Here is a 14,389-nt window from a genome sequence, read left to right on the forward strand (position 1 = left end):
TCAACTTGATTCACTCTTGACTTAGTCTTGATCAACCTTGAATCTTTCCAACTCTCTTCATTTGGATGATGTCTTGAAGGTAGACATGAATGATCACACAATCTTCTTCTTCGAGACATGCTTGCAATAAGCTCAACACTCACATGTCCGATCTTTGGATAATTCCTTAATAGCACCGTGGTCATCACAAACTCTCCTTGAGACCAACAAATGGACTCCAAGAAAAGCCTATGGACAAACCCTTCAAATATAACTCAAGGCAACCATTAGTCCATAGAGATTGTCATCAATTGCCAAAACCAAACATGGGGGCACCGCATGTTCTTTCACACTGTCCTCTTCCCCTCTGCCACATAGGAAATAGCTCGACGACTATAATTTCATTCCGCGTCTCACCAAGTTTGTGCTGAGGGCTAGGGACTCATGCCGGATTCGCCAGACAAACATTTGCAGCTTTGCTGGACATGGGATCTTCCATATCCGCTTCGAGCTCTGATCCGGACATCTGTCAAGTTGGCCTGATCCCGTTGTGCTCGTACTTGGTGCCCCATTTCTTCTCTGTTTGTTCAACTCCGTTAGCAGCTTGTAGGCACTCTTAACTGAATGATTGCCCTTTGTATCAAAGTGACATGCAATCGTGTTAAACCACCAGGTCGTTTCGTCCCCCACCCCCACCAGCCCCTTCCCCGCCACCACCATTCTCTTCCGCTTGCGTGCTCTTGCCCTGCCCGCGCCTCCCACATGCTCTTCATGGCCGCCGCCTGGCCCGCCTCAGGAAACCGGCACCATCACGCACATGTTGTGGATCCGCCCGAGGGGTAGACGGAGCAGGGCAGCGGTTCTTGCCGGCGCCAAGGAGGACGAACAGGAGAGCGTCCCGGAGACGTACAATTCCGTCAACGCTGCCGCATCTGAGAGCGCCAAGAAGCATGATCTTGAGGTAATTGATTGTTGGTGGTCTAGAGCGGCGGTTGACCCAAAGGAGTTTTTCACGTTCTTCTTGGTTCTTTGGCGCAGGAACCTTCGCCTGAGTCGGACGAGGTCGTGGCGGTGTCTCACAACACGACATTAATCACCGCCGGAGTTGACGATGGCGCCGGCTCCGAGCCTGTTCTTGGCGCATCGTCGTTCTCGGTGCCGTCGCCCGCGGTGGTCACTCATGGAAGACCATCTCGAGAGAAGCAGCACAAGGTGAGTTACTTAGGGCCCGTTCGGGAACACTCCGGCTCCCAACTCCGCGGAGTTGAAGTGGCGGAGCGGAGTGGAGCGTAGTTCATTTGGCGGACCTGCCATTCTGTCGCTCCGCATTCCCGCGTTGAGCGGAGCGGAGTAGCTGGAGCGGTCCGTTGCCGAACAAGCACTTAGCATACAACTTATGATGCATTTTTCTGGTTTATAGGTGTGCGTATGTTCTGATCTGATGGTATTGTTTTTTTCGTGTTTTTTCTGTTCTTCAGTGATGGTTAGCGATATGGTTCGGGATTGCATATTGGGCCTGGAAAATAACATTTGGGGGTCACACACGGCCTTGGTATCCTTTATCTGCACTTCGTTTTTGTTCGACGCAGCCGTGAACATATCACTGTTATGTCTCATTGTGCCTGGTGATTTATGTATAACTGAATTTCTGAATGAACTCAAGTTGTCATATGGAGTGCTTGCAATATTCACAGGTTGCAATTTCTCCAATGTTGAATGTTTAGTCTCTTCCGACTCCAGATTGCCTACACTTTGATGAAGTCGAACCAGCAGTGGTCGCCCATTACCACAATAATAAGCACCTCGCCCCCCTCCTCCCCTTTGGACCACCGGTAATTTATCCTGCTTGCTAGCTTCAATTATCAGTTTAAATATGCAAATACTCACCTCCTTTTGCAATTCTGGTCAGTTTAAAATATGGCCATTGAAGATCCATTTATACTTCCACATGGTTTTAGAATCTGGATAAAATCAGTATGGCAGTAACGTGATTCGGTCAAGTGAGGTGTCTTTTGTAGTCTTGCTGATATACATAAACCATAACCATATTTTGTGTGACTCTCACAATCCTTGCGAGTGAAAGATAGTGACTGCATAATGAAGTTTAAATCATATTTTATATGTTTGTTTCCATGATGACTTTTTCTTTTATTTGATTCTAGGATCAGTTTGGAACCAGCCTGCTAGATTAGAGTAACTGAAAATTGATGTATAATATTAGGTGTGTGATTTTAGTGTGAAAAATGGGCTTAAGTTATTTGAATACTGTCGTATAAAATGTACTTTTTAATTGCCCTTACAAATCAGGCAAAAATATAGTTCCAAGCATTTTGAAGTAAGATCGGCTATTGTTGTTTCGTTCTTTTTTCAGTTTTTGGCCACATGGTTTTGTTAATCAAAACTATTAAAAAAAGTAATTAACCCTTTGTTTAGCTCAGCTGGTTACTTCTATTCTAAGCTTTACTAACTGTTGAATGTGTGATTTTAGTGCAAAAAATGGGCTTAAGTTATTTGAATATTGTCGTATAAAATGTACTTTTTTTAATTGCCCTTACAAATCAGGAAAAATTATAGTTCCAAGCATTTTGAAGTGAGATCAGCTATTGTCGTTTTGTTATTTTTTAGTTTTTTGCCACATGGTTTTGTTAATCAAAACCATTAAAAAACTGTATTTAACCCTTTGTTTAATTAGCTCAGCTGGTTACTTCTATTCTAAGCTTTACTAACTGTTGAATATGTGATTTTAGTGTGAAAAATGGGCTTAAGTTATTTGAATATTGTCGTATAAAATGCACCTTTTTAAATTGCGCTTTCAAATCAGGAAAAAATATAGTTCCAAGCATTTTGAAGTGAGATCGGATATTGTTGTTTTGTTATTTTTTCAGTTTTTTGCCACATGATTTTGTTAATCAAAACTATTAAAAAAAACTGTATTTAACCCTTTGTTTAGCTCAGCTGGTTACTTCTATTCTGAGCTTTACTAACTGTTGAAAGTGTTATACTTTCAATTAACACTTTATTTTCGTATTGTCCATTTGTATTTAACCCTTTGCAATTTTTGATTCTTGGATCCCTTCTGTTGTTATACTATTTGTGCTATACTTCCAGTTAGCTGTTTTGAAATTCTGAACTTTCTATCATATTTTTTGAGTTATCCATGTTGTACCCAATGCGTGCCAGGGGATCGTTCCCTGTTTAAGGACATAACGAACTCATCTGTAAATGGAAACGCAGAAAGTAGTCATACTCAGGTAGGGCGCTCATGGACATTCCACCACTGATGTCCTTGCGGTTTGCTTCCATCGTATTTCTTAAGCAAAAGAGTCATCTTTACTATCATAATTTTGTTTCCTTGCCTAATATTTGAGCAGTGCTTAACCTTATAGTATTATTTTTGCACTCATGTTTACTTGTGATAGTATTAAGGTTATGATAATGTACATTTTACCCCGCTGGCATATATACGCTTTTAGATGCATTTACTTACTAGTAGGAACGAATAATGTGTTTTTGGTTACATTGTTTCATCAATGGATTTAGAAAGAGGGGAGAAGGTGTGAACATATGTATATGTAACTCATTGGCGTTCATAAGTCTGAAGAATGACCAACGACAACTCAAAACAACGAGAATGAAGTCCTGAAGTTAAATTCCTTGACTATGTACACAAATGCTTAAGTACACTACGAAGTATAAGTTCTATTGATTATAGCCTTTCTGAAACCTCAAATACACATTCGTTCATAATATTTTTGACTTTTACGATTGGATATTCTATCTATACTCCCCACAAAATAAAAGGATATTTTTTCTAGACACGTGAAATTTCGCGTGCACGCTTACTAGTGGAAACTAGTAATAGATTTGGGACGTTGTTTGAATATTTTATATGTTTAAACTACATGCTCCGAATACTATTTAACTTCAAACTATGTAATTGTAAATTTGAACTATTTATTCTATGTTTAACCCATGCATTTCTTTCTAGTGTTCACGTATAGGAGGGCTGAAATTTGAGGAGTACCCTTGGAGATGCCTTAGGACTAAACTGGACTGTCATAATAATTCCAATCACCTGCCATGCATTTTACTCTTCAAAATCCGGCCATTCAATAACGCCCATAGAGCGCAATGTGGAACTGGGCGTTCAGTTGTGAAGTAATCAAGGCATTTGTGGCGGCTGGAAGTTTAAACATTTGCCATTTGCTCCAGTTGTACGTTTTCACCAGATGGATTGCCCCACAAAAGAGGAAGTGTTGCTTCCAACTGATCCAACCATGCAAGCCCTATATCTACTTCTCATACTGCCCGAAGTACACACCCGAGATGGCCACGAGTATGTTCAGCATCACGGCTTCATCGTCCATCTCCAACTTGGCGGCGAGGATGGTTGAGCACTTGCGCAGCATCGACCTCAGCGACGCGCATGTCTCTGCGTCCAAGGGCGGCTCGACAGCGACGCACAGCGCAAACAGCCACAGGCAGTCATTCCTTGATAGCGTATCAAAGCTTTGGATCATGTCGATGTAGTTGCGCAGTGTTGCAGCTCTTGAAACCGCGTCTATCTTGCGAATCATCGTCAGCGTCGGGTCGATCTGCGGCTCAAAGCTGATGCCAGGTTTACAGGAGTTCTTCACCGCTCCTGATACAGATGGTTCATCCGAGCTGTCAAGTTCCAAGAATGCCTGCAGAGAAGAGTATTCATACATCATTATAGCAGACATGATTGTCAAAATGCAGCTAATGACAAAAGAGATCATCCAACCAAGTTACTCTAATTGTACTGACTTCAAGTTCAGGTCTACAGAGAGAAAGTCAACACCCTTTTGTGACTGCAAAAGGTGGAACAGCAAGGTAGTTGGACATGCTGTTCTCCATGTTTAAATTGCAAGTCATGACAGATCTCCGAATTTAGGGATTTTCACAGGTAACAGTGCTTTCTCTCAACCCCAAGATGCCCGTCTCAACTTCAGGTTTATCAATTAGTTATTGCAAATGACACCAGTGACACTACATGCTAAAACATCGCAGTGAAGGGTTTTGCTTTACCATGATAAAAGACCCCTATAAGTTTACTGGTAGTTAACTAGTTATAGCATAGCAGTATGGTTCCCGTTGATATCTGAAATATTTTGGACATGTATCATTAAGATCTGAGGGCTTGACAAAATTAAATATTCAGAATTATAAATGCATCAAAATAACTAGGTAGATAGAATTTAATTTTTACTTCAAATAGCAGCCAAGGTCCAAGAGACACATAGTGTTGCCTTCACGACGATAATTATGAAAAGGGGAACAAAGCTTTTATGTGGTTAAGCATGGCGATACATTTAAATGGAAACATAGCTTACCAGCCTTGTCTCTGAAAAATATGTAATGAAGGAGTCCTCCCATTCCTTTGATGCACACAAATCAGGTGAACACTTCGGTATGTCAGGAATTTCTGGCATATAAGGTGTTTGCTCCTTTCTAGCTGCACTCAAGTCTATCTTGGCCACCTTCACTTTAGGAATCTGGTTGGCTTCCCACCTGTAAACATAATCAAAGCAATAATAATTTTGCATCAAAAGGACACATGGCCAAATGTTTACCCACAGAAGTTAACAAAAAAGGACAGAAAAATATTTTGCAAGATGGAATCAACGACACCCTTGCATCTTTATTCGGCAGAGGATGCGGTTTCTATTACGCTTAGGCTCTATAAATGCTTTGAGTTATGCAGATACATGATTATGCGCTATAGAACTTGGTCGGCAGAAGAGATGTGCTGCAAGAACAAAAGCAAATTTGATGAAATGACAGCTCAATAAGATCACAACATAAGCGAGATACTTGAGAGTGAAAATGTACCAAATTTTGTGAAAAGAAAGGGAACTGCAGATTCTTTCCCATTTACTATTCTATTGCCCAAGTGCCAAAACTAAGCTATTACATATTGATCTGGTGACTAATATAAAGTTTTATTTCATACCTCTCAGATTTGTGTTACATAGTACTATATCAACACATAGAACATATGCAAACCCAATGCACAGTGGTCTCACTGCTCACTAGCAACTTTTTGTACGAAGAACTTGCATATCAGATATATTTAATGCAGGTTAATGCATCTATGAACTCTATGCAAAGAAAAAAAATCCAGAGAATATAATGCATACTTCTACTTTTCTAAGCCTTAGTTGTTCCTATTCAAGCTGAGCTGGTAGATTCCCTTCTGGAACATCAATAGCAACAAAAAATGTTCATTGGTGGCAAATAAACTAAGAAGTCAGGGAAAAAACATACTACAACTGTAATGTTCACTAGTTTCAGGCAATCACAGATTTTGGTACGGGACTTGCAAAGCCAACCAGGATTGTATTACATAGATTTCTACTTCCAGTTTCATGAGGGCTAGAGCACAGCAAGTAAATTTTATCCAACAGGATTTCTAATAGAATGATGCTAATGATGTTGGCTCTGAAAATAGAAATCTAAATACCAGAAGTAAGCCATTCAGCGAGCACCAAAATTACGATTTACGAAACAAAAACATGAAAACACATCAAGAAAGCTGGCACCTGCACATACATTTACCAGTAATCTAGGGTGACAATCAGACAATTATATGCTCCTAACAGCTGTCAGCGACTCACTCAGGGTAAACATTCACCACATAATGACAGCATGAAATGTGCACACACACTTCCAAGGACCTCCTAGATCCAACCAATCGACCAGGAAGCATACCTGACACGCCGGAGATACTCGAAACCGTCAAGAGGCTCGCCTGACTCGAAATCAGGCTCCCCATCAACAGCAAAGGCAGGCTTCAAAATGCCATCATACTCATCATCACTGTCATCCTCATACTCCACATCCCCACCCTGATCAAACGGCTCCCCAGTCGCCTGATGAAACCCCGAATCCCCGTTCCTCCAGGCACCCACCTCCGTCACCTCTACAACATCACAAGCAAAAGGAACAATAATCACTACCTAAACAAGTACAGTAGTACTCTGTAAACCTAAAAAAAAGGGTCGAATCCCGCGGCTAAGTTCACAAGCGCGAAATCAAGAGGGGGGAATTCAATACCGGAGAACTGGTGCGCCGCCGCCTCGGCCCTCTTCTTGCCGCCCCCGGAGACCTTCTTCCCCCTCCTGGACAGCGGCTCGTCGGAGGCGAGGAGGCCGTCGTAGTCCCCGGAGAAGCCCGCGGCGGCGAGGGCCGCGTACGCCTCGGCCCACCGCAGCGCCTGCGCCTCCCGCGACGGCGCGCCGCTGAGCGCCTCCAGCTCGTGCCTCGTGTACCTCATCGTCTCCAATGGCGGCGGCAATGGAGCACCGGAAGGGTTCGAGTTTTTTTTTTTCCCACCCCAAACCTCACGGCTCGTACTTGGAGAGAAACTAAAGCGGTGTCACTCATGGGCCTAATTGGTCGGCCCTTGAGCGGGCGAGCCTCGGCCCCTCTATCTTCTTCCTGGGCTAACGGTTGGGCCTGGGGCGGGCGAGGCCCAGTGGATTCGCATCGTGGGCTGTATAAAATGGCGAAGGGTGACGCGGCCGGCGCAGAGCCGCAGAGACTGACCGAACAGACGGTCGCACCAACTCCCCTGAAGCCTGAACGGAGCGGCGGAGAGGAAGGGGAGAGATCACCCGCCGGCGGCGAGGGGAGATGGCCGGAGGCGAGGAAGGGTGGAGGAGGAGCGGCATCGAGGTGAGCACCCTGCAGTTCGGCTACGACGGGGAGGCGCCGCTCTTCGCGCGCTTCAACCTCCGCGTCGCCCCCGGCTCGCGCTGCCTCCTCGTCGGCGCCAACGGATCCGGTAAGCTCCTGGCTCCTAGCGCCTACCACGAGCCGCGAAATTTACTTTTCTGCTGCTCCTGTGATCCGGACGACGCGAGGGGTGCCTTGTGGCTTGCCTAGCTGCCGAATGATTTGGGCACAAAAATTAACTGGCCTGTAATTTGGTTGTTGCCTCAAGAAGTCAGGATAGCTGTGTGGTGGGGGATTTCCTGTGCTTGTCTCTCTGTTTTGAGGGAAATGTTGCTTTAGATATGTGCTTGAGTTGGAACTGAGTCATAATATGAACACAACTTTGTGCACAGTTTAGCTAATTATACTAGGGGTGATTAAAAGTGCACTGCACTGGAATGAATCATTGGTTGAGCAATAGACCTATTGAATATCCCTTGGCGGTTGAGCATCTGCATTCATCAAGGTTTGGGCATCTCCTGCCTTTATTTCTCATAGAGATTGAAGGTGGTAGAGCTGTGGGATTAATGCCCTGTTTTCAGTATGTAAAAGTGGCTGGCGAGCTTGGCCCAAGGAATGCCCTTTGTTCAGCTTTAGCATCGGTTTTACGCACCGTGTGCTGTTATGTCATGCGTGCCACATTTCTATTGGAGATTACCATCTCTGGATTTTTTTTTCATGGTAACTGTGTCAGGGTTATCCCTTTTCGAGAAAAAAATTGTGTGGCGCCAGTAGGCAGTAGAGCGCTATGCCAAATTCCAAAAGGTTAACAGAAGGAAATTATTTGTCCATTTTGAATTAATCTTCAAACATGAGTGCAATGCATTGTTGCTGACTTGCTGATATATGTTCTGAGTAATGTCTTCTACACCAATTTATGTACCAGTTTATGTCAAACTGCAGGCAAGACCACTCTCTTAAAGATTCTTGCAGGAAAACATATGGTTGGAGGAAAGGATGTTGTCCGTGTTCTTAATGGTTCTGCTTTTCATGACACACAGTTTGTGTGCAGTGGTGACCTTTCCTACTTGGGTGGTTCGTGGAGTCGGAATGTCAGTTCAGTTGTAAGTTCCCTCTTTGTTTACTTGATATAAGAACTAGAGGTTTAGCTCTTGCTTGGTTTCTTCACTATCGATGTTTGTGTAACTGAGCATCTTTTTTACTTTTCAAATGGCTTTCTCCGGAAACTCTCATGTGAGCAATTTTTAATTCATTAATGCCAGCTGAACTAATATAGTGGCTTTCGTCCATGTTCTACGGTGCTTGACTGAATATTGTAGCTGCAGTGATATTTTTTTCTACAATTTGTTATGTTAGAATTCCTCTTTACCTACTTTTTTTTTTTTTTTTTTGCGGAATACCTACTTTTTTAATTAAGAACTGATATACGACCAGTTTGTTGACAGCTCACTTTATGCCGTGCTTTATTTGTCAGAGCAATGGCTTTGTATCTTACATGCAAGTAACGTTTTCAGGGTGATGTTCCACTACAAGGCGATTTCTCTGCTGAGCACATGATATTTGGAGGTATTTACACACATAATGCTCAGCATATGCATATCCCATTGTTTGTTTTCTATGGATGGAAGCAATAATGTGTCCACGTACTGTTTTGTCCTTGAGTTAATTTGTATTCATTGATGCTTCAAGCATTTCCTGTAGTAAATTTCCTGCTGGCATGATATGTTTGTTTAAATCATTTTACTTCCATATTTTTGGTTTAGTTTTATCAAGTTTTGTGTAACCATCTCAGTTAAAATCCACTGAAATCCATATTACTGTTAGTATTAAGTAATTAATTTTATTGCAGTACATGTAAATACACCTTTCTTTCTCCACCCTGAATTATGAGCAGTTGATGGGGTTGATCCTGTTAGGCGAGAGAAGCTGATTGATCTACTGGATATTGATCTGCAATGGCGCATGCATAAAGTTTCAGATGGACAGCGCCGCAGGGTACAAATTTGCATGGGTCTTCTTCATCCATACAAGGTGATGTTCTGTTCCTAGTTTTGTGTGTGGATCATTCTAGTTTATACTCTGGCCTGCTCCCCATAGTGTGTTGTTGTACCAAGTTGGGTGCTTCTTGATCAGATGATTGTTTCTTTGATTATCCTGAGGCTCTGAGCCTTTCTCAGTGTATTCTTTTGCTAGGACAGGAAAGTGGGTTTACTATGCAATAGCCAAAGGTTTTTTTGGGTGTAATCTATTGCAAAGTAAACCACAGCCACATGATCAGTGACCCTTTGACCACTAAACTACCCTTGTATCTTTCATATTACCCTCACAATTAACCCTGGAACTCGCTCCTCAGCGACCCAAGAAACAACCTTACCCACTTCATTGCCCATCAGCTGTGAAGAATAGTAGAAACTTCATTCAAAAGACTCTTGATTGATGGTATGTACTCAGTCACCAAGTGTGATTAAGTTAGGCCGAGTTTGTTGTTGAGTGACTTAAGTCAATTGTGCAATTTTTTTCTACACCGACTAGGGACTACTCTTTGGAGGATTAAATATGGGTCTCCATTGATGACTCAGCATGGACGTCCAGGTATTATGGTCCAGAGGAACTCATCAGCTTTGTGATCCATTCTGGTATATAGCCAGGTGATGAGTCAATTTGCAGATGGAAAACGTCTGTCTTTTAGCTAATTCGCAGATTGACAAAGGTTTATATAGCCCAGTTTATTCAGAGGGTCACGAAAACCTGGTCCATTCTTTTGAAATGAGATTCTTGTAGTTTACTTTACACTGGGTCTCACCTAAACACAAGGAATATCCTGAAGATTGTTTTATTAAAACATCCTGTACCAACACAGGTACTCTTACTCGATGAGATCACCGTGGATCTCGATGTCGTGACCAGGATGGATCTCCTCGACTTCTTCAAGGAAGAGTGCGAGCAGGTAACAGTTTCAGTTCATTCTACCTTTTTTTATCTCAGCCCACACTTTTCTGATTGCATAACGTGGAAGGTTCTTCATCGCAGAGGGAAGCCACGATCGTCTACGCCACGCACATATTCGACGGCCTGGAGACATGGGCGACCGACATCGCATACATCCAGGAGGGCGAGCTGAAAAAGTCGGCGAAATACTCGGACATCGAAGAGCTCAAGACGGCCAAGAACCTGCTGTCGGTCGTGGAGTCATGGCTGAAGTCCGAGACCAAACTCCCGAAGAAAGAGCCCGCGCGCGTCGAGAGCCAGCCCAGGCGCCCCTCCCCGTTCGACGCCTCCCCTTTCCGAGCGTCGCGCCACATGGCCTACTACCGATGATGATCGTGTAAAACCTCTACATCCATTCCGGTGTCATACAACTCTGGAGTCTGTATCTTTCTTTTTCCTGTTCCTCATGCATCCCTGTATACGGCAATGTATCTATCTGAAGAACAAACAAGTCGAGCTTAATTACCCTATTCCCAGCAGGCCATTACGCTCATTATTTCTACTGCACCACATTCTGAAGATTCTCATCTAAATACAGATTATACAGTGCTACATTCATTCATTCAGTCAGTCCCTGTCTTTCTGTGAGGAAGTCTCCATGTATGCTGACAAATTTGCTGCTCATTTATCTCATCCTCACTTAGCCACTTCACTGTATGAACATTGTTAAATCTACTTACAGCGCGTTATGACGGTTTTCGTTCGATTTTCTGTTAATTAACCGGGCAACCGCTCTTCCTAGTCAACGCGATGGATCCAAGCTTTTTTTTACCTCCGTCTACGAACATGAAAATCATGCGTGATCAAGGTAATTTTTACTCCGCTGTCACTCTGAGCAAACGTGTTAATGGCTCTGATACTCCTTGATTGCCTTGAGGCTTGCATGCTCTGCATCAACGCGTGGAGTTCCTCCAGGCGCCAGTCGCGGAGGAAGGCGAGACGCGTCTCATCTCACCCGGTTGGTGCGGCTCCGTGCGTTCCCCGGTCGCATGTCCGCTTGCCACATTTGCACACCACCCTTAACCCTTCTTCCCCATTCCCCTCTAACTAACCCGGCCCTCGTCCGTCCTCCTTAATCTAATCCCCCAGACTTAATCCGACCGTGACGTGCTCCACATGGGAAGCGGCAGGGACGGTCTCTGTCCGTCGCCATGATTATATCGCCGTCCTGGGTGACATTGACCTCACTAATCACGGGGGTTCGCCGGTTAACCGGCGGGGTTTACTAATCGGCGAGGTGATTATCTTTTGTGTTCTCCTCGGAACCAACGGCTGGCGGATGGTTCCAACTTGCGCACCGGCCAATGCTAGAAAATTCGTTTCTCACGTTAAGATGTCTTCCCCGGTGCCTCTGCGTCTTCTTTGCCTTGAGATAACATTTTCAGTCTCGTCGGTTGCCTTCACAAAGCACGCGGTGTAACTCTCAAACGTTGGCTTTGTACGGGCACTCGATGGTTTTTGGCCGTATTGTATTATATATGTATCCAATGAAAAGTGAGAGAAAATATATGTATCCAATGATAATGATGCCCCCTCGCATTCCACGGTGGGTGTGTATCTATGGTCGCCAGCGGTAACTATGATGAGCAATGCATTTATGCTCTCACTTTCTTAAAGCAAGTATCCTAATCAACCAACGTTCTTCTTGCAAGCTTGCTGATCAACACGCCCGCAATTCTCACATGCACTGTCGAAACATACTCCCTCCATCCCATAATGTAAGACGTTTTTCAAGCTAATGAGCCATGGAGGCCGTTTCTTTTTTGGATATTGATTGATGGAACATTTCTCTCTTCTCTCTTCTCCACCCCACGAAATTGCTGGACCTTTTTTTCTTTTGCGCCGACAAGTATCGCTGCAGCTGAGAATATATTCAGTGCTTCTCTCTTTATTTATAGTGTGCTTCTACGCTACAAAGTGTCCCTGGCTTCCAAAAATAAGTCGACATGACATATCACACAATGTCAGTCCAAACTTGATGTACGGATCGACGATCGAGGGAGCCAAAAGAACAACGTATGTTCTCTTTACTTCACTGTGGTTGGTGTTCTGCAATGTTCTAGCTCAATGGAGGTCATCCTCCTCTTCACGGCTATCCGTTACTCCCTACGCCTCAAAATAAGTGTCTTAACTTTGTACTAGCTCTAGTAAAAAGTTATACTAAGTTTGAGACAGTTATTTTGGGACGGAGGGAGTTTTTTGGTTGTTGTATGTGTCGCGGTTGGAACAACTCTAGCAGAGTCATTATACGGCTCCGATCGGCATAATAACCGTTATTATGATGATTTTGATAGTAAATGCCACTATAACAGGCCTCGGCCTGCATAAATTATGGAGCACGCTTCATATGCAGGTTAGTGTACAACAGTGTTGTAGTTTTATGCAACTCAATGGAGGTCCTCCTCTTTTGACGTTGATATGGAGGGTGAAAGAACATGCGGTGTCCCTATGTTTGGTTTTGGTAATTGATGACAATCTCTATGGATCAATGGTTGCCTTGATTTATATTTGAAGGTTTTGTCCATAGGCTTTTTTTGAAGTACATGTGTTGGTTTCAAGGAGAGTTTGTGTCGACCAAGGTGCTATTCAAGGAATTACCTAAAGATTGGTCTTGTAAGAGGTTGATCAAGACTAAGTCAAGGAGTGGCTCACCCATTGTGGAGTATGGGGGAGCAATCAACTAGTCTTCATCGAGCAAATGCAATCAAGAAAGATGGTCCAACTTGAGGGAATCAAGATCGTCATCATCTAGCTCAAGTGGACTTCGTGCAAGGCAAAGATTTTTCCTTGATATGTTTTATATTTTACCGGTCTTATGATGATAGTTTGGAGACCGGATTAATCACGGGGTTCGCCGGTTAACCGACGGGGTTTACTAATCGGCGAGGTGATTATTTTTGTGTTCTCCTCGGAACCAACGGCTCGCGGATGGTTCCAACTTGCGCACCGGCCAGCGCTGGAAAAATCGTTTCTGACGTTAAGATGTCTTTTTCCCGGTGCCTCTGCATCTTCTTTGCCTTGAGATAACATTTTCAGTCTCGTCAGTTGCCTTCACAGAGCACACGGTGTAGTAACTCTCAAACGTTCGCTTTGTACGGGCACTCGATGGTTTTTGGCCGTTTTGTGTGTATCTATATCCAATGAAAAGTGAGAGATTATATGTATCCAATGATGATGATGCCCCCTCGCATTCCACGGTGGGTGTGTATCCATGGCCGCCAGCAGTAACTATGATGAGCAATGCATTTATTCTCTCACTTTTCTAAAGCAAATATCATAATCAACCAACGTTCTTCTTGCAAGCTTGCTGATCAACACGCCCGCAATTCACCCATGCACTGTCGAAACATAGTAAATTGGTAATCACATGAGCCATGGAGGTCGTTTCTCTTTTGGATATTTTGATTGATGGAACATTTTCTCTTCTCTCTTCTCTCTTATCCACCTCACGAATTGCTGGACCTTTTTCTTTTGCGGGGACATGTATTGCTGGAGCTTTGAATATATTCGGTGCTCCTCTCTTTATTTATAGTGTGCTTCTATGCTAGTACAAAGTGTCCCTGGCTTCCAAAAGTAACTCGACATGACATATCACACAAATGTCAAGTCCAAACTTGATGTACGGATTGAGGGAACCAAAAGAACAACGTATACTCTCCTTACATCACTGCGGTTGGTGTACTACAATGTTGCACTTCTATGCACCTCAATGGAGGTCCTCCTC

General features: G+C 43.6%; 2 protein-coding genes across 2 annotated transcripts; one reads left to right on the forward strand and one right to left on the reverse strand.

Annotated features, from left to right (window-relative positions):
* Positions 1-4,033: 4,033 nt before the first annotated feature.
* Positions 4,034-7,335, reverse strand: LOC119325661. Its single transcript, XM_037599378.1, has 4 exons — positions 7,057-7,335; positions 6,712-6,922; positions 5,334-5,511; positions 4,034-4,664 (listed from the first exon to the last, which is right to left on the reverse strand). The coding sequence occupies exons 1-4, from the start codon at positions 7,274-7,276 to the stop codon at positions 4,272-4,274; spliced, it is 1,002 nt and encodes a 333-aa protein (XP_037455275.1). The 5' UTR covers positions 7,277-7,335; the 3' UTR covers positions 4,034-4,271.
* Positions 7,336-7,536: 201 nt separating this feature from the next.
* On the forward strand, positions 7,537-11,235 carry LOC119324047 (ABC transporter I family member 19-like). The gene is made up of 6 exons (XM_037597777.1): positions 7,537-7,786; positions 8,620-8,780; positions 9,192-9,243; positions 9,572-9,708; positions 10,538-10,624; positions 10,708-11,235. The coding sequence occupies exons 1-6, from the start codon at positions 7,636-7,638 to the stop codon at positions 10,993-10,995; spliced, it is 876 nt and encodes a 291-aa protein (XP_037453674.1). The 5' UTR covers positions 7,537-7,635; the 3' UTR covers positions 10,996-11,235.
* Positions 11,236-14,389: the final 3,154 nt, after the last annotated feature.

The sequence above is a fragment of the Triticum dicoccoides genome, chromosome 6B (assembly GCF_002162155.2).
Source record: "Triticum dicoccoides isolate Atlit2015 ecotype Zavitan chromosome 6B, WEW_v2.0, whole genome shotgun sequence".
Lineage (NCBI taxonomy): Eukaryota > Viridiplantae > Streptophyta > Magnoliopsida > Poales > Poaceae > Triticum > Triticum dicoccoides.